Source organism: Ictalurus punctatus, chromosome 1 (assembly GCF_001660625.3).
Source record: "Ictalurus punctatus breed USDA103 chromosome 1, Coco_2.0, whole genome shotgun sequence".
Lineage (NCBI taxonomy): Eukaryota > Metazoa > Chordata > Actinopteri > Siluriformes > Ictaluridae > Ictalurus > Ictalurus punctatus.
The window spans coordinates 38,735,201-38,761,410 of NC_030416.2; the positions used below are offsets into that span (position 1 = coordinate 38,735,201).

A 26,210-nucleotide genomic window follows, 5' to 3' on the forward strand; every position below is an offset into this window, starting at 1 on the left:
TGGGAGAGGTAGGATTTTATTTAACTCTGATAAATCTAATTTCATTTTTGCCTTAAAAATTACTTTTAAACTAACATTCTTTTTCTAAATCATATTTACTGCATTATTTCCCATGTATGATTTATTATTTTCATGTTTTTACTTTGATTAAGGTTATGATTAGTTTTATGCATCATCCATGAACTTGAGGCACATGTTGATTGCAGTGGACTTCTAATTTATTTTACAGGAATGTTAGGGTGACAACACACATTGTTGAGACTGTGTTATCTCTTTGTCAGGTATGTTTTTTTTTTGTCATTTATGTTCAATCTTTATTTTATTTGACCTCCTTTCTTCCCCTTGCTGCAATGTGTTTTCATGGGAGAGGAATGTTGAGGGCAAAAGCACACTGTATGTGACTGTTATCTCTTTGTCAGTAAACGAAGAGTCAACCCAGTTGACGTCCATCTATTTATTTGATTGAAAGAAAATACACAACACAGACAACAACCAGTTACATATGCTTTGGATCATTGTCCCGCTGGAAGGTCCACCCACATCTCATCTTCATCATACTGGTGGATGGCAGCAGATTCTTCTCAAGAATCTCCCAGTGAAGTGCTTCATTCATCTTTTCTTCAATTTATGAAGTCTGCCATTACCATGTGATGAAAAACAGTCGCACACCATGATGCCTCCAAGAGTTTTTGTGAGGGGTGTGGAGGGTCATCCACTATTCTGGTGGCTTTGTGGATGCAGCATGTGGGGTAAATATCTATGATTGAGAGAAGAAAGATCCCAATGGTCTTCTCAGCTGTCCTCACTATCCACTGCAGGGTCTTGTGATCCAATAAGGTGCAATTTCTAAACCAGTGATGCAGCTGTTCAGAGTGTTCTCAAAGGCGAATAGTAACTGGTAAGTCTTTCTTTCTGGATTTTTTAGTTGAAACTAGTTTTAGCACAGATTGTCAGATAGAAGCTGTACCTGTGCTTCCTTGTTGCTATGAGATGTTTACACATTGCTTTATTAAAGCTAATTCCGGTATTCATATTCAGTTTCGGTCAGGGGTCACTCGTTCACACAACTACACTTTGTTTTACTAATGAGGCATGCTCAGCTCTGAAGCACACCACCACAGTACTTAAAAACTAAGAAACGCTGATGTGGAAGTGTCAGCACTTATCGTGTAAAGACCTGCGAGTCCACTGAGCAAGGACACAGACAAGACACCACTCATGCTACTAAGTATACTATTTTCTCCCTTTATTCCACTCGCTGTTTACCTGTTTACACACTAAAATGTGTCATCAGTTTATCCCTATTATTTGCCACAGGCGCAGCCCATGGCACACTCCCAGAAAAGTATGCCACTTGGACAACCTACACTCTCTGAATGTGGCTCTGGCCTCTGCAGATTCCCTCTCATTCTCTATCAGACTTTGGAACTGCCAATCTGCCGTCAACAAGACAGATTTCATTCCTGCCTTTGCAACCCACTCCAACCTCAGTGTGCTGGCTCTAACTGAAACCTGGATCCATACTGAGAACACTGCCATACCTGCTTCCCTAACCTCCAACTTCAACTTCTCCCATACCTCGCATACCAACAGACCAGTGGGTGGTACAGGTTTGCTTCTCTCCAACACATGGAAATTTACTTGTTTTTCTCCTTCTTGCTCCTATACTTCCTTTGAATTTCATGCTGTTACAGTCACTGACCCTGCCAAAATGCACTTTCTTGTTGTTTACCATCTTCCAGGTCAACTGGGGAAGTTCAGCAATGAATTTGACACGCTACTGTCCACCATCCCGGATGATGGAACTCCTCTTGTGGAACTTGGTGACGTCAACGTTCATCTAGACAAGCCAAATGCAGCTGATTTTCTTGCTCTTCTCACATTTGATTTCAAGCAGTTTGCCACAACAGAAACTCACAAAACTAGCAAACAGCTCAACCTCATCCCAAACTAAGAGCATCAGAAAGAAAATGGTGTAAATCTAATGATCCAACTGAACTAACCAATTACCAAACACTTCTCTTCTCTTTTTCCAATAGCATCTGCACTGCTAAAACCACATACTACCAAGAGAAGATTGGCAGTTCTCCCAACACCGGCACTCTCTTCAAAACCTTTTCTTCCCTTCTCTATCCCCCTCCTCTCCCTTTCCCTACTTCTCTCACTGCAGACGACTTTGCCAATTTCTTTTCCAACAAAGTTACATCAATCAGGAACCAGTTCTTACCACCAGACACGCATAGACCAGCTTCTCCTCCATGTAACTCCCAACTGGCTTCCTTCTCTCCCCTCTCAGAGACTGATGTCTCAAAACTCCTTCTCTCTAGCCGTCCCACAACCTGTCCTCTTGACCCTATCCCTTCTCACCTTCTTCAGTCCATCTCTCCCACACTATTACCTACACTCACACACATCTTTAACACATCCCTCTCTACTGACACATACCCTACCTCATATAAACAGGCCCGGGTTACCCCACTGCTTAAAAAAAACATCACTTAACCCTGCTGTGGTTGACAGCTACAGACCTGTTTCCCTCCTCCCTTTTCTTTCCAAAACTCTTGAAAGAGCCGTTTTTAATCAACTCTCCAATTTTCTCACACAGAACAACCTCCTGGACACCAAGCAGTCTGGCTTCAAGAGCAATCACTCCACGGAGACTGCTCTGTTTTCCGTCACTGAAGCCTTACGACTAGCAAGTGCAACCTCTAGATCATCTGTCCTCATCCTACTCGACCTCTCTGCTGCTTTCTACACTGTGAACCATCAGATCCTCCTGTCAACTCTCTCCAGCCTGGGCATCACTAGAATGGCTCTAGACTGAGTGGAATCCTATCTCTCAGACAGATCCTTCAAGGTATTGTTAAGGGGAGGTATTTCTGAAACTCAGCAATTCACAACTGACATTCCGCAGGGCTCTGTTCTGGGTCCACTGCTCTTTTCTATCTACACTACATCTCTGAGGCAGGAGATTGAGTCTCATGGCTTCTCATACCATTGCTATGCTGATGACACCCAGCTCTATTTGTCCTTCCAGCCTGACGATCCATCTGTCTCTGCACAAATCTCTGCTTGCCTGTCGGACATCTCGGTCTGGATGAGGGAACACCACCTTGAGCTCAACCTGGCAAAATCTGAGCTTCTCGTCATCACAGCCTGTCCCTCAATCAACCACAACCTCACTGTACAGCTCGTCTCAACCACATGCAAGCCAACCAGGATGGACAGGAACCTTGGGGTGATTCTTGATGACAGCTTGACCTTTACAGACCACATCTCAACAACTGCATGGTCCTTTAATTTCATCCTGTTCAACAACATTAAAATCAGACCATACCTCACTGAACAGGCTACACAGCTATTAGTTCAGGCTCTTGTTATCTCAAAACTGGACTACTGAATCTCACTACTCTCAGGCCTCCCAGCCAGCTCCATCAAACCCCTTCAGATGATTCAGAATGCAGCAGCACGCCTTGTCTTCAACCAGCCCAAGGGAACCCATGTCACACCCCTCTTCATCTCCTTCCACTGGCTTCCTGTAGCCACCCGCTTCAAATTCAAGGCCCTGATGCTCACCTACAAGACCTTGTCTCGAACAGCACACTCCTACCTCAACTCACTCCTGAAGGCTTACATTCCCTCATGAAATCTGCGATCGATTAATGACCGACACTTAGTAGTATCTACTCAGCGTGGCTCAAGGTACCTTTCAAGAACCTTCAAACTAACTGTTCCTCAGTGGTAAAATGAAGTTCCAACCTCAATCCAGATCGCAGAATCTGTCACCATCTTCAAGAAACAGCTTTGCTTCTTCTGGAACTCAATTAATGGATCTTGTATAGTAGCACTACTTGTATTGTTCTCTGCTTGATATATCGCTTTGCTTGTATTTTCTCATTTGTAAGTTGCTTTGGATAAAAGCGTCTGCTAAATGGATAAATGTAAATGATTCCTCTGTGAATTTTGTGAGGATGGGAGGTGGGAGATGGGCTTTTTTTTAGCCTTTGCAGAAAGTAGAGATGCCGCTGGGCTTTCGTGGCTATGGAGCTGATGTTTAGGGACCAGGTGAGGTTCTCTGTCAGGTGAACACAAAGGAATTCGGTGCTCTTGATGATCTCCATGAAGGAGCCGTCGAAGCTCAGCAGAGAGAGGTTGTTCCATGCTCTCCTGATGTCAACAACCATCTCTTTTGTTTTGTCCACATTCAGAGACAGGTTGTTGGCTCTGCACCAGTCCGTTAGCCACTGCACCTCCTCTCTGTATGCTGACTCATCGTTCTTACTGATGAGACCCACCACAGTCATATGAACTTGATGATGTGTTTGGAGATGTGCATTACTGCACAGTCTTGAGTCAGCAGAGTGAACAGTAGTGGACTGTGCACACAGCCCTGAGGGGAACCCCATGCTCAGTGTGGTGGTTCTGGAGATGCTGTTCCCGATCCAGACTGACTGAGGTCTCCCAGTAGAAAGTCCAGGATCCAGTTTCAGATGGAGGTGTTTAGGCACAGTAGGTTTGGCTTTCCAATCAAATACTGATGAAGTCTATGAACAGCATTCAAACATAGGTGTCCTTCTTATCCAGGTAGGTGAGGGCCAGATGTAGGGTGGTGGTGATGGCATCATCTCTTGAGCAGTTGGTATGATATGCAAACTGCAGCAGGTCCAGTGAGGGGGGAAGCAGGGTCTTGATGTGCCTCATGACAAGCCTCTTGTAGCACTTCATGATGATGGATGTGAGTGTAACGGGACATTAGTCATTGAGGCAGGACACTGAAGACTTCTTCGGCGCGGGGACAATGGTGGTGGCCTTGAAGCACATTAAAATGATACCACTGATCATGGAGATGTTGAATATGTCAGTGAGAACATTTGCCAGCTGGTACATACATCCTGTGAGCGCTCTGCCAGGAATGTTGTCTGGTCCAGCAGCTTTCCGTGGGTTGACTCTGCATAGTTTTCCTCACATCATCAGTGGTTAGACACAGCACCTGGTCATTGGGAGGAGGGGTGGTCTTCCTTATGGCAACTCTCCTGAGGCCTTGAAACAGAATATAGCTGTGGCATCTTCATCAATTTCACATTTTAGATTTTCTACATCATCAAAAGATTTTCTAACAGTCCATGATTTAGTGAACCAGTATCAGGATGTATTTATTGATAGAGATTTCTAAGCACTTCTGCAACTCGCTCTGGATAAGGGTGTTTGCATAATGCCATAAATGTAAATGTAAGTGGGACCTGATTACCTGATGTCAACTTTGGTAACAGTCCCACTCAATCCACGAGCACATGTTCGAAAGGTTCCCCAATAACTGGAATAGAACACAAAGGAGCAGGGGAAATAGTTTGATCAGGCTTACCAGTGTTTTCACATAAATGACAACTAAGACAATAATTTGAAACACTTTTTTTACAAACAAGGCCAAAATAAATGTTTCAAAATCTGATATGTCTTAGTCACACCCAAGTGACCAGACCATAGACCATAGTCTCATGAGACATAACACCTGCTGCTGTTTGTACACAGGTGGCATAACAATCAACAATCTGGTAGGTACAATAAAGTACCGGATCTTTACAATAGTTCCACTTATTCAGCAACAGATCATTATCCCGGAAATATGCTACTTGCTTTATTTGCGACCTTGTCTTTATTAACTGCAAGGCAAAAATATTTCTCCAAACTGGAGTCTGCCTCCAGACAATGGACTTTTGACAGTGCTTTCTGTTTGCTAGAATTAGCAGAATGTGACACTTCAGGCAATTCAAGAACACAAAAATGAATCAGACAGGTCTTCTAACATCTTCTAAATTATGCGACTGAGCTCGAGTAAATACACTAACTTCAAACACATCAGGTGCATGAATGAACTTACCCCTTTAACGGGCAAAGCTGTGCATACAGCAACCTTAAAATGACCTGAGAGTGAGTCAGTTGACAATTCAGCTGTGTGCTTTTACGTAACCCATTTCCAAGCCCTGACATACAGCATATGATCCACAAAACAATTTACTGGAGAGTGGCAACGTCAGCTAAAATAAATGACTGAGCAACTCCAGTGTCTCATAACATTTTCACAGGCCCAGAATTTATATCACTAGGCAACTTAACGTTCCCATTAAAACAAAAGGCTGATGGCATGGATCTACCTTTGTCTCAACTAGGGATGAAACGGTTAACGGTTTTATGATAAACCATGATAAAATTCCCTGACGGTTAATATTACAGTGTCACATTTAACTATCATTAAAATCATGTACAATTATGGTGATTTGTAAAACTCACGGTAAAGGCTGTCCACACACACCCAGCATGAGTCTGACGCAGGCGTAGCATGCAACATTGTTTTTGAACGTGAAAACGGAAGCTACATTTAAAAACCTAACACTTCTGCACAATTCAGCATGAGCCGAATGAGTCAGGGTCGCAGCACAGATCAGCAGGAGTCAGATTTCATTGATCACGTGACAAGAGTGAGGCAAGCTGACTAACAAGACGATGCCTGGAGAATTGGTTGAATATAAGCGAGTTTGTCATTGTGCTGTTTTGTTGTTGTTGTGTTTTTCATTAAGAATAATAGTGAACCCAACATTCAAGCAATTGTCACCTCCGAATTACTGCTAATTCGAAAGTGAAATTGAAATGCACGCTGCCTCACGGGCATTCATAAGCAATTTAAAAGCAGCGGAAAAAGTGTCAAGGACACGCCAAAGCCTCCATTCACAGCAACTTTCTTCTGGCAAGCTCTGCAGACAGGGTTAAAATCTTCTATTAAGTTTCCCTTGGCATTTTTATAAAATCCAAAATATGACCACACTTCGGATTTAGTCCCCTTGGAACGTTGGAAATTCTCCCGAGCGCTGTCACTGCCTCCCGCCATGTTCTCTAACTGAACTTAATGATCGCAACAATCCTAGTGACAATCATCCATCACTTTATAGTCAAATATAAAACCTGTTTAAATGATATCAGTGTGACATTAGACATGTCCGAACACACAGGACCCACAAGAGCAACACCTTACTGGGATTACTGGGACTTGTATTTTGTTTACTCTGCCTTTCCTTTTTACGTTTGAGCGACAAACAGTTATCAGCATTATGTCCAGTTTTATGACATTTATCTACATTTAAACTTATTCATTTAGCAGACGATTTTATCTAAAGCGACTTACAAATGAGGAAATACAAGCAAAGTGATATATCAAGAGGAGAACAATACACAAGATATTTTAATTGAGTTCTATAGAACAAAGTGTGCAGAGCAATATATATATATATATATATATATATATATATATATATATATATATATATATATATATATACATTTTTTTAAAGAAGGATGATGTGGGGCTGGTGTTTTAGGGGTTGGTTAGGTGTTCACGGAAGAGGTGGATCTTTAGCTGTTTTTTGAAGATAGTGACAGATTCTGCTGTCTGGATTGAGGTTGGAAGTTCATTCCACCACTTCGGAACAGTTATTGTGAAGGTGCTGGAAAGGGACCTTGAGCCACACTGAGTAGGCACTACTTAGTGTCGGTCATTAATCAATCGCAGATTGCATGAGGGAACATAAGCCTTCAGGAGAGAATTGAGGTAGGAGGGTGCTGTTCCAGACAAGGTGTTGTACATGAGCATTAAGGCGTTGTATTTGATGCGGGCGGCTACAGGAAGCCAGTGGAGGGAGATGAAGAGGGGTGTGACATGGGTCCTTTTGGGCTGGTTAAAGACAAGACATGCTGCTGCATTCTGAATCAATGACTCTAAAAACATTCTCGCGTCTCCTGAGATTGAGGAGGATAGGCTTTAGGCTTAGGTCTATCTGATGAGTGCGCTACTATAACCGATTTAAAAGCTTGCTTGTGTGTGAGTACAAATTCATCAGTAAGAACTGCTTTTTGAGACACAGTAGAAACTGTTCGTTCATTCAAATATACTATAACACGTTCAAGGACACCATTTTTAAACTCCTCTAATAAGAGTAGCTCTCTAAGTGATTCATAATCATTAATAAAGAGTGCAGGATCAGGTTCACACAGAGGAACAGCTTTCTTGGCTGTTTTGTTGAGTTTTCTATGTTTATTGAGTTTTATGTAATTTTGTTTGAGCTTCATCTGCTTAGTCACATTTCCTTTAAAAGCTTTAAACACTAAACATTTTTAAATGTAAATATTTATAGCGGGTTAGCACTGATGGATGTTTAAATGCTTTGGAGAGCAATGAGACAGTCCATGGTATTTTTATATTTTTAAACCTATTCTAAACAGTGAACTTGCTTCATAGACACCACTGTCATAAAATACTAAATGTGGGAGTTAGAAGGAAAGAAAAAAAGGCGTAATCAAAGGCATCTCAGGAGATACACACTGTGTGGCATTATTATATTTTTAACTACATGCAGTTTGATTTTCTTTACATTCTGGAATTTGCATTTTGCTCTTTAACATTTATTTTATGCTTATTATACTTTCATTTGTTTCATATTTTAATGCTGAGGGCTACATGACAGAAACTGCAGAAAAGACCTGGTAAATTTAGGTGAGCTGCTAATTCTTCACAGCATTGCATTTTTTCTTATGATTTGTAGGATTAAAATACCTAGGTAAGAAATTGTTTTGTGTGTTGCAGTAAAATACTGAGTTCCAGGGTGGTGAGATGAAGCTGAGATATATTTATAGTTTATGGCATTTGGCATATGCCCTTATCCAGAGCGACTTACATTTATCTCATTTATACATCTGAGCATGGCCCAACAGTGACAGCTTGGCAGTACTGGGATTTGAACTCACAATCTTCCGATCAGTAGTCCAACATCACTCCAAGGTTGATTATTGTTCTATGACAGCACATCCCCAAGTTTGCATTCCTTTTTTACCACAAAATTTGCCAACTGTTACATATCATATTTTCATTCATACATTTTATAGGTGTTACTACCCACCTTTTTCTTGAACATGGAAGTCTCGCCTGGCTCATACCACAAGCCTGTTTTATAGTACATTTCTGGTCTCTGGTGTTTATAGTCAAATTAGCGTATGTTCAAGCTGATAATGGGACGTTAAACTTGTGAAAATGGCAAAAAAGAATGCATATGGCTTCATAGTGATGACACTTTACAGTGTCTCGATGATTGTCTTTTGACAGTGCCTCACCCGTCAAAGTTTAATGACTGAGTAGATGGCATGAAGTTATTGCACAAGGTTAGCTACATTGATATAATTAACTATTTTGTTTTCCCTGAAGTCATTGATGGTGGAGAACTCTGAAATTACAAAAGCGCAGAAGCATATAATTACCTGCACAGCAATAAAACATATATATATATATATATATATATATATATATATATATATATATATATATATATATATATATATATATATATATATATATATATTTTTTAAAGCAGAGTGATCCTAGATACAGCTCCGGATCTGGGTGAAGTTTGGAGGTCTTTTTGTCCACACAATGAACTTGACAGCAACATGTATAACATGGAGTACTAAAGCTCAAACCATTCAGCTTAAAAATAACGGACCAAAAAATTGCATTTCTGCCTAGATTAATTTAGCCATTTTACACTGTTTATTATATAACATTATACAATTTAGTAATAATTGGGTCTTAAGAAAGAGGCACAGAAGATTCATCCAACAAACATTAATTATAAAATCATGACTTGGTGTTAAACTGCCTGAACAGTTGTGGCAGGTCTTTTTAGGACTAAGTGATCTCATTCGGTATTATGTTGAATTATGAGATGAGTGAAACACACAGAGTAATGTGAATGATGCTTATTACGTTATACACCGAGTACAGAGAACCTTTAAGAGTGTCTGAGCACAGTATTATATTACATTATCCACCCATCCATCAGGGTCATGGGGAACCTGGAAACCCCTGCAGCACAAGGAGAACATGCAAACATGCACACACAAAGGGCAATGGCGAGAATCAAACCCCCAACCCCAGAGGTGTGAGGCAAATGTGCTAACCACTAAGCTACCGTGCACTATGTTATATATAGATAGCACAAGACGGCACTGCAGATGGCTGACTCAGACCTATACCTGATCCAGTTCACTGTCCATTTGTCGGTGGATCACCAACTTCCTGACAGACAGATAGCAGCAGTTGAGGCTGGGGTAATTTATGTCCAGCACCTGCACAATCAACAATGGCCTCAGGGATGTTTGCTCTCCCCACTGCTCTTCTTCCTGTATAAAAACATCTGCATCATTAAAGATCATTCTGTCAAACTCTGGACGTTTGCATATGACACTACAGTCATTGGTCTCATCCAGGTGGTGTCAAGTCTGCTTAAAGAGGTGAGGTCCAACAGCTGACTGTCTGGTGCAATCAAAACAACCTGGAGCTGAGCTGGACTTGCTCAAAACAGTAGAACTGACAGTGGACTTCAGAAAAAAAACATAATGAACTGTACAGTGTCATCCATGGAGTCTTTCAAGTTCTTGGGCTCTAAAATCTCACAGGACCTGAAGTGGGAGACCTAAATTGACTCCATTGTGAAAAAAGTCCAGGATAGAATGTACGTTCACCACCACCTGAGGAAATTCCACCTGCCACATGAGCTGCTGATACAGTTCTATTCAGCCATCACTAAGTCTGTTCTGTGGACTTCAATAACTGTTTATTGAATAACTGTTTATAATAACTGTCTGGTTTGGTTCAGCCAACAGACAAAAGAAGGCTTTAGCAGACTGTGAGGACTGCAAAGAGGATCATTGGTGCACCCCTGCCCATTCTCCAAGACTTGTACTCCTCCAGGATCGGAATGGAAAAAATAAATCACAGACCCCACATACCCTAGACTTAACCTCTTTGAACTCCTCCACCCTGATAGGTGCTACAGGGCACTCTGCACCAGAACAAGTAGGCACAAGAATATTTTTTCCCCCACAGTAGATGTCCCTCATGAACTGATGATAGGGACACTAATCCTCTTTAAAGTGTGATTGTTGGGCTGTAGTGCAATATATTACTGCTCTTTTGTGACCCACACATCTGGGTTTTTGTACATACCTGTTGTACATATGCAATACTGTGTATTAATTATATTGATCTTTATTATTTTTATATTGTAATACTTTATCACCCTTTTCTACTCTTTCTACTTTAATATATACTTTGGTAAATATGAGCAAAGAAGGCTGTGAAAAATGGTCTTTATTGTTTAACCTTCACATAAATTATCTGCTCTCATGGATATCAAACAATTGCAAACAAAACATATGTTTGTCAAAAGAAAAACTTTGTTAGTAGTGGAGTGCATTGTATTTCTTTCTTATATGGTGTACCCCATTGTGTGTTGCATTCAATGTAATTGTGCTGTTTCTGATGCTGATATTATAGTAATAATATTATTGTATTGTATTATATTATATTATATTATGTTATATTATATTATATTAACCTGTGTCTAATTTAAAGTGAAACTGTGGAAAATTTATCTCACTGCTCTTATCCTTAATGAGAGTAAACCATGTGTGTGTCTCTGTCCATAGTTTACCCTGTATCCCTAGTAATATTTGTAGTAACATAATTAAGTATGTGTGTGTGTGTGTGTGTGTGTGTGTGTGTGTGTGTGTGTGTGTGTGTGTGTGTGTGTGTGTGTGTGTGTGTGGAAAGTTCACACAACCCAGACACTGTCCTGAAATTTACTATAACCCTTAAAAAGATTATAGAGATAATAAACAGAGAAAATTAAATCAGCGTATGATGTTAATGTGGCTTAAACTTCAACAGAAATTGGGTTTACTTTTTCTCTCAGACCCAGAGGAAAGGCACGACTGCATTCTGTTTCTCTAATGTCGTAATTTTTCACAAAAACAAGCTCCTGTTCTTTCTGCTGATGATTATAAACAGTTTAACATGCCAGGAGACCAGTGTAAACACTGACATATAAACACCCAGACACACACTCAATGAGATGAGAAGATTCTGTTTCCTCTTTAGTAAATGTGTTAATAAATGAATGTATGATTCATTATTAATATCATGTGTTGCCCCTGTGATGTTACTGTGCATTGCGTACATTTTGTCTTTTTCTCTTTGACTCTTCTACACCTGTACATTGTAATGACTTATAATCACACTATCTAGTGTCACCAAAAAGATGCTGGGTTCCCTTTTTCACCTCTTCGTGGTACATCTTCGTGGTACACCTAACATCCGCCACCCAAACAGGCTCATCATTCTGTAATGACTTTCTCAACTTCTTCCAAAACAAAATTGAGAGCATTTATGAACATCTACCTTCTCATTGTACACCTGATAGCCTACTTGTTCTACAACCCATCATGTTAGTCCTCTTCACCTGAACAGTCTACTCTCCTTTCCCCTGACATACTTGTCCTCAGTGGGTGACCATGTCTTCAGCATTTCTTCTCTCTGTCTTCTTGTGTCATCTTATTTAATTATGTGTCATTTCTTGACTGTCAGCTTGTTCTTACGATTGTAAAGCAACCTTGTAAATGAGAAAAGTGCTATATAAAATAAACTAGAAAACATTCTAATCAGTCTACTGATGTGATTAAGTTATTCTCCACACCAACCTAAATGCATAATGATCATAGCAGCAAATGTAGAAATAGTATTTGTGAGTCTGTGTGTGTGTGTTTATGTATGAATCAGAGTTATTTCCACTTCACATCATTTCCACTACAGAGTTTCGCTGTAAGTGGTGAAAGCAGGAAACCCAAACATGGTGAATATCACTGTGTGCGTATGTGTGAATTTCTAAAGAATATTGTGTTTCATTCCGTAAGCTTTGTGAATCATCTCTCCTCCTGCCACATCTCCTATAAAAGCCAAACACACTTTCATAGCTTCTAATTCAAAGTGCATTCCTCAGTGATGGTTATTTATTTATTTAATATCATTTGTGCGTTGATCTTATTTATTTATTATTTATTATCTTTTATTTATTTGTTTGGTACGGTGATCCAATTTGTAGTATTTTGTTTGTAGTTTCGTGTTTTGTTTGTGCGATGTTGCTGTTTGCAGGATTTTTTCTCCTCCTTCGTTTCGCTCTCTCTCTCCCTCTCACTAGCTCTCACTCTTTCTCTCCATCTATCCACGATTCCTCTCCTGTATTGGCCTTCGATGATCAAGTTCGACAGAGGCACCTGTATGCAGGTATGTACAGACACATACACACAGACAGAGAGAGAGAGAGCGAGAGAGAGATTAATGAGTATATGTTATCTGACATTAAATGCTGATTTCTGCCAGGTTTTAATACTTTTTGAGTTAACTTTTGCTTTGGCATTATAAATAACAGAACATGTCTTAAACTACTTTTCCCCCCTCTGTGTTAAACTGGTCTTCTTCCTATTTCACTGAAAGACAATATTTTGTTATTCTAGATTAAAATAGCATAATGCCCAATTAATCCTGTTTAGGCAGAAAATAACATTTGAAATGCCCAAATTTTGAGTATATTGAGTTTTTGGCAAACATTAAAGACACACACACACACACACACACACACACACACACACACACACACACAAAATAAATAAATAAATAAATAAATAAATTATGGAGATGCCTTGAGATGATTGGACCAGCAGGTGTGTGTAATCAGGTACATATGTGAAAAAGGCATGGAGGTCATGTGACAGAGTGAATTCACTGATTTGATTTATTTTTGTAAAAAACAGTTGATGAAACTTGATATTTCACCACATTTTATGACGTGGTTTTATAATGTCATCCAAGCATGAAGCATAACGTCATCCAAGCATGACATCAATAATATAAAAATTAATGCTATTAATAAATTAATAGTTTTAACAAATATCAATAGATAAAATCAAGCAATTTAAGTTTCATGCTAAACTCTTGTGGAGTGTTCCTGGTATGCAGTGGTTAGTACCTACCAAAAGTGGTCTATGGAAGGACAACCGGTGAACAGGGTCATGGGCTCCCAAGGCTCATTGTTGCGCATGTGAAGAGAAGGCTAGCCCGTCTGGTCCGATCCCACAGAAGATCTACTGTAGCCCAAACTGTTGAAGAAGTTCATGCTGGTTCTGATAGAAAGGAGTCAGAACACACAGAGCATCACAGCTTGCTGCGTATGGAGCTGTGTAGCTGCAGAGCGGTCAGAGTGCCCGTACTGACCCCCTGTACACCTACAACACCTACAATGTGCATGTGATCATCAGAAATGGACCATGGAGCAATGGAAGAAGGTGGCCTAGTCTGATGAATCACGTTTTATTTTACATCATGTGGACGTCATGCGTGTGCGTCGCTTACCTGGGGAAGAGATGGCCCCAAGATGCACTATGGGAAGAAGGCGAGCCGTTAGAGGAAGTGAGATGCTCTGGGCAATGTTCTGCTGTGAAACCTTGGATCCTGGCTTTCATGTGGATGTTACTTTGACACATACCACCTACCTAAACACTGCTGGAGACCGAGTACACCCCTTAACGGTAATGATGTTCTCTAATATCAGTGGCCTCTTTCAGCAGGATAATGCTCCCTGACACACTGCAAACATTGTTCAGGAACAGTTTGAGGAACATGACAAAGAGTTCAAGGTGTTGACTCGGCCTCCAAATTCTCCACATCTCAATCCGATGGAGCGTCTGTGGGACGTACTGGACAAACAAGTCCGATCCATGGAGGCCCCACCTCGCTATTTACAGGACTTCAAGGATTTGCTGTTAACGTCTTGTTGCCAGATACCACAGCACACCTTCAGAGGTCTGAGTCCATGCTTCGACAGAGGTGGGGGCGGGTGTTGGGGGGGTCTGGGGACCTACACAATATTAGGCAGCTGGTTTTAATGTTGTGGCTTATCAGTGTGTATATATATATATATATATATATATATATATATATATATATATATATATATATATTTATTTATTTATATATATATATATATATATATAAATATATATATATATATATTTATTTATATATATATATATATATATATATATATATATATATATATATATATATATGCCTCTCAAAGCATTGTTTGTTGTTTAGGGAATCACAAAATGAACTTTAGCTTTTGTTTGGTGACAAATCACAGATCATTTTCATGTTTGTTTAGAGCCTAATCACTGAAGCCTGTTTTTTTTTGTTGTTGTTGTTTGTTTTTTTTTTGCTTCTTTGTTGTACAGGCAGCAAACACCACAGCCTGTTTGTTGAGATTTTATCTAATGGCACAGTGTCAGCAACTCAGAGTCAGACACCTTACAGTGAGTATGTTTCTACATTTATTTGTAGATGCACATGAGTGCGTGTTAAGCGGGGAAATCCCATAAAGTTACAATGAAACAAAAAGGCAGGTTTGCAGAGAGCACAGAGATTGGTCTGTTGAATTGCAGATCATTTTAAAGTTACTGGGGGAACAAAAGAACAATATATAAATAAAACTAAGAAAAAAGTAACATGAACAATCTGGTAAACAATCAATCGGGGGAATCTTTAAAAAATTTTTTTTTTAAATAGCCTGCAGGTAATCTACAAAGGAGAATTGAGGCAATAGGAACCAGGAACTCTCAAAGAACATCAATGTACTAGGAATAACAAAACTAGGGACATTGAGTTTTTCGAAGAATAAGCTATGAAACAGGTAACATAAGACTAGGAAAAAAGAAGATAATAAAAAACTAAAATGACAGGGTCATTAGACTATCCAATAAGCATCACAAGTTCTATTATAACATTATTTTTTTATTGTATAGATGTTACTCATACAGTATATATATATATATATATATATATATATATATATATATATGTGTGTGTGTGTGTGTGTGTGTGTGTGTGTGTGTGTGTGTGTGTGTGTCTCTGTGTGTGTTAGCCGTTTTAGAGCTAAAAGCTGTTAAACCGGGTTACACAGCGATTCGGGGTGTGATGTCATCGCTGTACCTGTGTGTGAATGCAGCCGGTCACTTATTTGCTCTGGTGAGTCACATGACTAAACTTACTCAACTTGTGTGAAAAAACTTGACAGCCATTTTGAGAATTACCTTTGGTCTCTTGGTTGACTGACTAATCTCTTCTTTACCAGTCACGAAATTTTAGTAGCCATATTCTTTACATCTTTCATAACGTAAATGTCTCTCCAATCTGGGATTGTCAACGTTCAAGGTATTTTATATAACCAAAGCCTGATTAATGCTAATGCAGTACTTTGCCTTCATGGGGTTGTGTGTTTAGATATTTTCTCTAACAAATTCTATGTTCTTTGTGAAAAGGTGTATACAGGAACAGGTGAATTTATACGTAGATCACATGACACCGTAATATCAAATTTACCAGCACTAATTTGTGGTTTACACCAGTGAGGTGAATACTTATGCAATACCAATGTTTGTTTGTTTTTAATTTGTAAATAGGTTTACAAACTACGTGGACTTTATACCCATTTCAATATTATGGTCAATTTTGTGTATATTTATGATATAAAATACCAGTTATGTCCATTTCAGTTCCAGACTATAACACTAAAAAGTGTATTTTAAGAGGGTGAATACTTGTGCAACATGTGTGCTATTTTTTAAATAATAATTTGGATCTGGTTCCTCTTCAACCAGGCCAAAAGAACCCATGTCACACCCCTCTTCATCTCCCACCACTGGCATCCTGTAGCTGCCTGTATCAAATTCAAGGCCTTGGTGCTCACGTACAACACCTTGTCTGGGACAGCACCCTCCTACCTCAACTCTCTCCTCAAGACTTACGTTCCCTCATGCAATCTCCGATCGATTAATGACTGATGCTTAATAGTACCTACTCAGTGTGGCTCAAGGTCCCTTTCCAGAACCTTCACACTGACTGTCCCCCAGTGCTGGAATGAACTTCCAACCACAATCTGGACCACAGAATCTGTCACTATCTTCAAAAAACAGCTAAAGACCCACCTCTTCTGTGAACACTTAACTAACCCCTAACCTACCAACCCCTCATTATACTTAAAAAAAAAAAAAAAAAAAAAAAAACATACTCTGGCTCTTACACCTCTACTCTGCTTTTCTAGAACTCAGTTATAAATCTTGTACGGTAGCCCTACTTGTATTGTTCTCCACTTGATATATCTCTTTGCTTGTGTTTCCTCATTTGTAAGTCATTTTGGATAAAAGCATCTGCTAAATTAATAAATGCAAATGTACAGTATCTCACAAAAGTGAGTACACCCCTCACATTATTGTAAATATTTGATTATATCTTTCATGTGACAACACTGAAGAAATGACACTTTGCTACAATGTAAAGTAGTGAGTGTACAGCTTGTGTAACAGTGTAAATTTGCTGTCCCCTGAAAATAACTCAACACACAGCCATTAATGTCTAATCCGCTGGCAACAAAAGTGAGTACATCCCTAAGTGAAAATGTCCAATTTGGGCCCAATTAGCCATTTTCCCTCCCTGATGTCATGTGACTTGTTAGTGTTACAAGGTCTCAGGTGTGAATGGGGAGCAGGTGTGTTAAATTTGGTGTCATCGCTCTCACACTTCCACATAGTGGTCACTGGAAGTTCAACATGGCACCTCATGGCAAAGAACTCTCTGAGGATCTGAAAAAAAGAACTGTTGCTCTACATAAAGATGGCCTAGGCTATAAGAAGATTACCAAGACCCTGACACTGAGCTGCAGCACAGTGGCCAAGACCATACAGCGGTTTAACAGGACAGGTTCCACTCAGAACAGGCCTCGCCATGGTCGACCAAAGAAGTTGAGGGCACGTGCTCAGCATCTTATCCAGAGGTTGTCTTTGGGAAATAGACGTATGAGTGCTGCCAGCATTGCTGCAGAGGTTGAAGGGGTGGGGGGTCAGCCTGTCAGTGTTCAGACCATACACCACACACTGTATCAAATTGGTCTGCATGGCTGTCGTCCCAGAAGGAAGCCTCTTCTAAAGATGATGCACAAGAAAGCCTGCAAAAAGTTTGCTGAAGACAAGCAGACTAAGGATATGGATTACTGGAACCATGTCCTGTGGTCTGATGAGACCACGATAAACTTATTTGGTTCAGATGGTGTCAAGCGTGTGTGGTGGCAAAAAGGTGAGGAGTACAAAGACAAGTGCGTCTTGCCTACAGTCAAGAATGGTGGTGGGAGTGTCATGGTCTGAGGATGCATGAGTGCTGCCAGCATTGGGGAGCTACAGTTCATTGAGGGAACCATGAATGCCAACATGTACTGTGACATACTGAAGCAGAGCATGATCATTATGCAGTATTCCAGCATGATAACAACCCCAAACACATCTCCAAGATGGCCACTGCCTTGCTAAAGAAGCTGAGGGTGAGGGTGATGGACTAAACTCTATTGCGCATCTGTGGGGCATTCTCAAACGGAAGATGGAGGAGCATAAGTTCTCTAACATCCACCAGCTCCGTGATATTGTCATGGAGGAGTGGAAGAGGCCTCCAGTGGCAACCTGTGAAGCTCTGGTGAACTCCATGCCCAAGAGGGTTAAGGCAGTGCTGGAAAATAATGGTGGCCACACAAAATATTCACACTTTGGGCCCAATGTGGATATTTTCACTTAGGGGTGTACTCACTTTTGTTTCCAGCGGTTTAGACATTAATGGCTGTGTGTTGAGATATTTTGAGGGGACAGCAAATTTTCACTGTTACACAAGCTGTACACTCACTACTTTACATTGTAGCAAAGTGTCATTTTTTCAGTGTTGTCACATGAAAAGATATAATCAAATATTTACAAAAATGTGAGGGTTGTACTCACTTTCGTGAGATACTGTAAATGTTCAGATTTAATGGCCAGTGAACTATTATATGCAGTTTTACTATGTTGATAATCTGTCCATTTTCATTTTAATTATATGCTTTTATTAATGCACTTTACATATGTTACTGTTAAATCAGTTACTTTTACAATCCCGAAAAAGTTGGGACAGTATGGAAAATGCAAAAACAAACAAACAAACAGAAAGATTAATTTGAAAATTAAGTTCACGCTGTACTATATTGAAAACACATTAGTAGCCCATTATTTGATGTCTTACTTTGTGAATTCAATTTATTTTTTGAAAATATACACTCATTTCAAATCTGATGACTCCAACACACTCCAAAAGCGTTGGGACAGTCGACTGTTTACCGCTGTGTAACACCACCTTTTCTTTTAATAACACTTATTAAGCATTTGGGCTCTGAGTGAAAACACCAGTTGGTTAAGTTTAGCAAGTGGAATTTTCCATCATTCATCCATTATGCATTTCTTCAGCTGTACAACTGTACGGGGCCTTCGGTGCCTTATTTAATGCGCCACATGTTCTCAATGGGAGACAGGTCAGGACTGCAGCAGGCCATGCTAGCACCCGCACTCTCTGCTTATGCAACCATGCTCTTGTAATCCAGGCAGGATGTGGTTTGTCATTGTCCTACTCTGATGGCAGCATATGTTGCTCCACAATATCTTTCTGCATTAATGCTGCCCTCACAGATGTGAAAGTTACCCATGCCATAAGCACTGACATGCCCCCATACCATGACAGATGCTGGCTTTCGGACCTGACGCTGATAACAGCTCGGATGGTCCTTTTCCTTTTCGGCCTGGAGAACACGACAGTTGTTTTGTCCAAAAACTATTTGAAAGGTTGACTTGGAGCACAAAACACGATTCCACCATGCTACTGTCCATCTTAGATGAGACTGAGCCCAGAGAAGTGGGCAGAGCTTCTGGACAGTGTTGATGTATGGCTTCTGCTTTGCATAGTAAAACTTTAACTTGTATCTGTGGATGCAGCGGCGAATGGTGTTGCTGACAAAGGTTTACCGAAGTATTCCCAAGACCATGTCAGGATCTCCATTACAGACCCATGGTTTTTAAGACAGTGATGTCTGAGGGATCGGAGATCACGCACATTCAGAAGTAGTTTTCGGCATCACCCTTTACGCACTGAGATTTTACCGGATTCCTTGAATCTTTTAATTATATTGTGAACTGTAGACTGTGAAATGCCAAAATCCTACCGATTTGTCTTTGGGGAATGTTCTTCTCAAAGTGTTGGATTATTCTCTGATGCATCTGTTGGCAGATCTGCGAGCCTCGACTCATCCTTGCTCTTGAAGGACTAGGCCTTTTTTTGAGGCTCCTTATATACTACTCCTTATATACTACTTATTAGATGATTGCATCACTTGTTTCACATCACCTTCTTATTTTTTAAGCCAACTTCTCACATGGCTATTAGTCCTAAACTGCCCCTGTTCCAACTTTTATCTTCAAAATACTGTGCAGTAGATTAAGTAAAACATCAAATACATCGTCTTTATACATTTTTTGTTTAAATACAAGTATATTTACACATCACTCCTCATTGTTTGTTTTTTTTTTTTTTTTTAGCATTTTTCATAATGTCCTGACTTTTTCAGAATCGGGGTTGTAAATCAATAGATAGATAGATAGATAGATAGATAGATAGATAGATAGATAGATAGAGTACTTTAATGATTTCCTGAGGGAAATTGTTTTATCACAGCAAACTTTGATGTTAGCTTGAGAAAGCAAATCTGCCAGGGTGTTATGGGTGGTTGCTAAGGTGTTACATTACATTTAAATTGACATTTATTCATTTAGCAGACACTTTTATCCGAAGCGACTTACAAATGAGAAAATACAAGCAAAGCGATATCAAGCAGAGAACAATACAGGTAGTGTTACAATACAAGATCCATTAATTGAGTTCCAGAAGAAGCAAAGGGTGCAGAGTAGAGATGTAAGTGCCAAACTTTTTTTTTAATGGGTTGGTTAGGTGTTCACGGAAGAGGTGGGTCTTTATCAGTTTCTTGAAGATGGTGACAAATTCTGCGGTCTGGATTGAGGTTAGAAGTTCATTCCACCACTGAGGAACAGTTAGTTTGAAGATTCTTGAAAGGGATCTTGAGCCAAGCTGAGTAGGTACTACTAAGCGTTGGTCGTTGATTGATCGCAGATTGTGTGAGGGAACGTAAGCCTTCAGGAGAGAGTTGAGGTAGGAGGGTGCTGTTCCAGACAAGGTCTTGTAGATGACCATCAAGGCCTTGAATTTGATGCGGGTGGCTACAGGAAGCCAGTGGAGGGAGATGAAGAGGGGTGTGACATGGGTTCTCTTGGGCTGGTTGAAGACGACGCATGCTGCTGCATTCTGAATCATTTGAAGGGGTTTGGTGGAGCTGGCTGGGAGGCCCGAGAGTAGTGAGTTGCAGTGGTCCAGTTTTGATATAACAAGAGCCTGGACTAGAATCTGTGTAGCCTGTTCTGTGAGGTAGGGTTTGATATTCTTGATGTTGTACAGGATTATCCTACAGGACCGTGCAGTTGTTGAGATGTCATCTGTAAAGGTCAAGGTGTCATCGAGAATCACCCCAAGGTTCTTGGCCATCTTGGTTGGCTTGAGTGTGGTTGAGCCGAGCTGTACAGTGAGCTTGTGGTTGATTGGGGGACAGGCTGGGATGACGAGAAGCTCAGATTTTTCCAGGTTGAGCTTAAGGTGGTGTTCCCTCATCCAGACCGAGATGTCTGACAGGCCAGCAGAGATACGTGCAGAGACGGATGGATCGTCAGGCTGGAAGGACAAATAGAGCTGGGTGTCATCAGCATAGCAATGATATGAGAAGCCATGAGACTCAATCACCTGCCCTAGAGATGTAATGTAGATAGAAAAGAGCAGTGGACCCAGGACAGACCCCCGTGGAACGCCAGTTGTGAGTTGCTGAGTTTCAGAAGTACCTCCCCTCCATGATACCTTGAAGGATCTCAGTTGGGAGTTACATGGAGGAGGAGCCGGTCTATGCGTGTCTGGGGGTGAGAACTGGTTCCTGATTGATGTAACCTTGTTGGAAAAGAAAGTGGCAAAGTCATCTGCAGTGAGAGAGGTAGGGGAAGGGGGAGGAGGGGGACAGAGAAGAGAAGAAAAGGTTTTGAAGAGAGTGCAGGTGTTGGGAGAACTGCCAATCTTCTGGGAGTTGGTAGATGTAGGTGTTGGTAGGGTGTTATGGGTGGTTGCTAGACAGTTGCTAGCGTATCCTGGATGGTTGCAAGGGTGTTGGTAGGGTGATATAGGTGGTTGCTAGGCAGTTGCTAGCATATTCTGGGTTGTTGCTAGGGTGTTGGTAGGTGGATGCTAGAGTGTTCTGGTTGGTTGCTAGGGTGTTGTGAGTGGTTTCTAGGGTGTTGTTAGGTGGTTGCTAGGGTGTAATGGGTGGTTGCTAGGTGGTTGCTAGGGTGTTCTGGGCAGTAGCTAGGGTGTTCAGGGTGGTTTCTAGGTGATTGCTAGGGTGTTCTGGGTGGTTGCTAGCTGTTTGCTAGGGTGTTGCTAAACAGCATCCCAATACTGTTGGAGTTACACAGCTTCCCAATACTTTTGGAGCGAGACTGTGTCCCAATACTTTTGGAGCTACACAGCTTCCATGGGAGTTTTGGGGAATTTTCATCATCCGTGTGCATTATTTTAACAGGCCAGGATGCATTATTTTAAGGGGCTGGGGTGCATTATTTTAACAGGCCGGGGTGCATTATTTTAACGGGCCGGGTGCATTATTTTAAGGGGCCGGGGTGCATTATTTTAACGGGCCTGGTGCATTATTTTAAGGGGCCAGGGTGCATTATTTTAACGGGCCAGGTGCATTATTTTAACGGGCCAGGTGCATTATTTTAACAGGCCCGGTGCATTATTTTAATGGGCCGAGTGCATTATTTTAACGGGCCGGGGTGCATTATTTTAAGGGGCCGGGGTGCATTATTTTAAGGGGCCGGGGTGCATTATTTGAACGGACCAGGGTGCATGTCACTTCTGGTGACTACTTTCCAAGCTGTGCTGTTATATGAAATTAATGCACGCCTTCTGACCAATTAGATTCAAACATTAAAGGATGCTGTGGTATATTAATTTTTTTAATCAACTTGCACTTTATGGCATATGAATTTTATTCTTGTATCTATAATAAAACAAATTTAAACATGGTGTTCCCTATCATTTATTATTCACAAATGAACACATTATGTAAAACAATATACACTCACCATCCACTTCAATAGGAACACCTGGACATCTGCTCATTTATGCAGTGATCCAATCAGCCAATCATGTGGCAGCAGCGCAATTTATAAAATCATGCAGCCACACATCAACTTTAGTTAATGTTCACATCAAACATCAGAACGGAGGATCTCTGTGACAGAAAGTCTGATCTCTGTGACTTTAACCGTGGCATGGTTATTGGTACCAGATGGGTTGGTTTGAATATTTCAGAAACTGCGGCTCTCCTGGGATTTTCACACCGAACAGGTGTTTATTATTAGATTCCTGTTCCTGGCAGACAGGAGTGGAATCTGAGGTGGGCTTCTGCTTCTGTAGCTCATCCACCTCAAGGTTTGATGTGTTGTGCATTCTGAGATGCTTTTCTGCTCACCAGGGTTGTAAAATGTGATTATTTGAGCTACTATATCCTTGCTGGCAGCTCGAACCAACCTGGCCATTTTCCTCTGACCTCTCTCATCAGTAAGCCGTTTCCACACGCAGAACTGTCACTTACTCAATGTTTTTTATTTTTCACACCATTCTGTGTAAACTCTAAAGACTGCTGTGTGTGAAAATCCCAGGAGGTCAGCAGTTTATGAAATACTCAAACTAGTCAGCTGGTACCAACAACCATGCCACGGTTAAAGTCACAGAGATCACTTTTTTCTTCATTCTGATGTTTGATGTGAACATTAAGTGAAGCTCTTGCCCTGTATCTGCATGATTTGATGCACTGTGCTGCTGCCATATGATTGGCTTATTGGATAACTGCATAAATGAGCAGGTGTACAAGTGTTCCTAAAAAAGTGGACAGTGAGTGTATTATCACTGCTTTAACTGTGTACACTGTTCAGTGGATTTCTGAGCTCCACATTCAGATTATTAAAATCACCTGTTTATAGTTCATGCCTCCAAGGTTGCCAAATTGTTCTTCAGTAGACATGTCTGAGATGGGAACTTTCAATAGCATCTAGACTGCAATCTTTAAACACAAACAACATCAGGGATAGAAAATAAGGGCTGACGAGGTAGCTAGCATTGCTATCCTTTGCTGTTAAATGTGATACAATTTAACATAAAAGCATAAAAGCAAATAACATAAAATTCTCCTGTAAACAAAACAAGCCCACCGGTTGAAGGATAATCGGACGGAGCACTCATCTGCTATGCTTGTGTATTTAATGCGTAATATGCTTATGTAACACTGGCCTTAAAGAACATTCTTGTGTTCTTGAGTGTATTTTCAGCCAAAGCAAAATTTCAGTGTGTCGTATTGTGTCTACATTAAACTGTTACCCAGTGGTGCTGGAGTTAATACTGCTAATCCTGCTCCTCACTCCAGACGATATCACGCAAGAGAAATGCACTCTATTTCAAGGTCATATGTCTGAGATATGCCTAGACAAACTACACCCCCGTTTGGTTAACTCTCAGGTAACTTCTGGATAGCACTTAAGTCAGTAGTTATGGCTGAGGTCTGAATACTGATCTGTGTAATTTCAGTACTAAACCCTCACAGTGTTTTTAACTCAACACTGAGTATGAGGCTATTTATCTCTTTTTTTGCTCTTCAACCTGTTAATAATGTTCTGTGTGTGTGTGTGTGTGTGTGTGTGTGTGTGTGTGTGTGTGTGTGTGTGTGTGTTTACAGGGTGTGTTTCTGGATGCTGAGTGTTCCTTTAGTGAGATGTTACAGCCTGATGGTTACACTCACTTCCTGTCTGCTCAGCACAGACTTCCTGTGTTCCTCAGTTTTAATGGTCCTGGGAAACACACACTCACCTTCTCTCAGTTTCTACCACTTAGAACTCATCATCTGTTTATAGAGAACCTGCAATATGAAGAACCATCAAGTCTTCTAAAAGCCACAGATTTTGATTCAGATGATCCACTAGGATTGACAAACACGCATCAGGACCTGAGAAGTCCATTGTTCCACATCGACCAATAAGAACGCAGATCCTGAGGCATAAGAACCTGAGGCATTGTTATTTTAATAGGTTTGCACTAACTATTAAGGTTAATATGTTTATTTATTGTTTTTATTTTAAATAATGTGCTAGCTATAATTTTATTGTTTGTGTTTTGCAGTTAATAAGGCATATTGTTTAATATTAGGTGCATCAGTAATGTTCCTTTAATTTAAATATACTATGATAATTATTTTATATATTTTATATATATATATATATATATATATATATATATATATATATATAGAGAGAGAGAGAGAGAGAGAGAGAGAGAGAGAGATTAATATATTATATATTATTATATTAATATATATTATATATATATATATTTTTATAATAATTTATTAAATGATCATTATAGGATTTAATGATTGTTACTAAATCATTCATATAATTTATGAACGTGTCTAATTAGTAACATTAGCACAGCTAAATGTTTACCAAAATCAACTTAAATCAGTTAATAAGTTAAAACAAGTTTGAATAAAATAAATTTATGAATTTTTACGTGTATAAACTTATCTTTGTTGTGTTGAACACAAGATCTGAGTAATATGAAATATTTCTAAAAGGTATCAATACAACATACGCTTTATTTTCTCACATTTCACCTGCTTTTAATGTAAATGTGTAGCACATCAGATTAAATGTTTGTATGAAATAGTGTTTTTTATATTCATATTTTTACTGTGAACGTTATACAAGTTTTAATAAATGAGTCTATATATTTTATGTGCCACTGTACCCATTTAAAGTCAAAAGTGGTGATTTTATTTTGGCTGTTTTAATTAAACATTTTAACATAGTGTTGCAGCATTGTAAAGTCAAACTCTAAAATCAAAATTCTCGAGGAAAAAAAAGGAAGTGATTCCTGTTAAATATTTTATCAGCTATCCACCCCATTATGTCACTCACACTCTTGTTTAAAAATATTTATTTATGCCATTTTGCACACAATTTATGCCTAAACCAATATAGAGCTGTACAGAGAAAATAATAAGATGAATAAAAAGAAATATAAAGTGCAGAAAAAAAAGAAAGAAAAAAGCCAGACAAAGAAGTGAACGTGTGTGCTGAACATGTGGTAAATACTGTCAATACAGGACAGGGGTGTGTGCAGGAGTCCCAAGTTGCCTGGAACATATGGGTGTGGTTACATCAGTAATCTGAAAATTACTGGGCTATGCAGAAAGAGAGCCATTAGTTCCAAC

The 26,210-nt window shown here is 40.0% G+C and overlaps 1 protein-coding gene across 1 annotated transcript in view; it reads left to right on the forward strand.

Moving 5' to 3' along the window:
* The window catches only part of LOC128633919 (uncharacterized), a 28,520-nt gene extending 3,543 nt beyond the window's left edge, over positions 1-24,977 (forward strand). The window contains exons 2-5 of the mRNA XM_053683450.1: positions 13,031-13,162; positions 15,169-15,246; positions 15,855-15,958; positions 24,678-24,977. Of these exons, the coding sequence (XP_053539425.1) occupies positions 13,031-13,162; positions 15,169-15,246; positions 15,855-15,958; positions 24,678-24,977 (614 nt within the window). The remainder of the gene's footprint in view (positions 1-13,030; positions 13,163-15,168; positions 15,247-15,854; positions 15,959-24,677) is intronic.
* Positions 24,978-26,210: the final 1,233 nt, after the last annotated feature.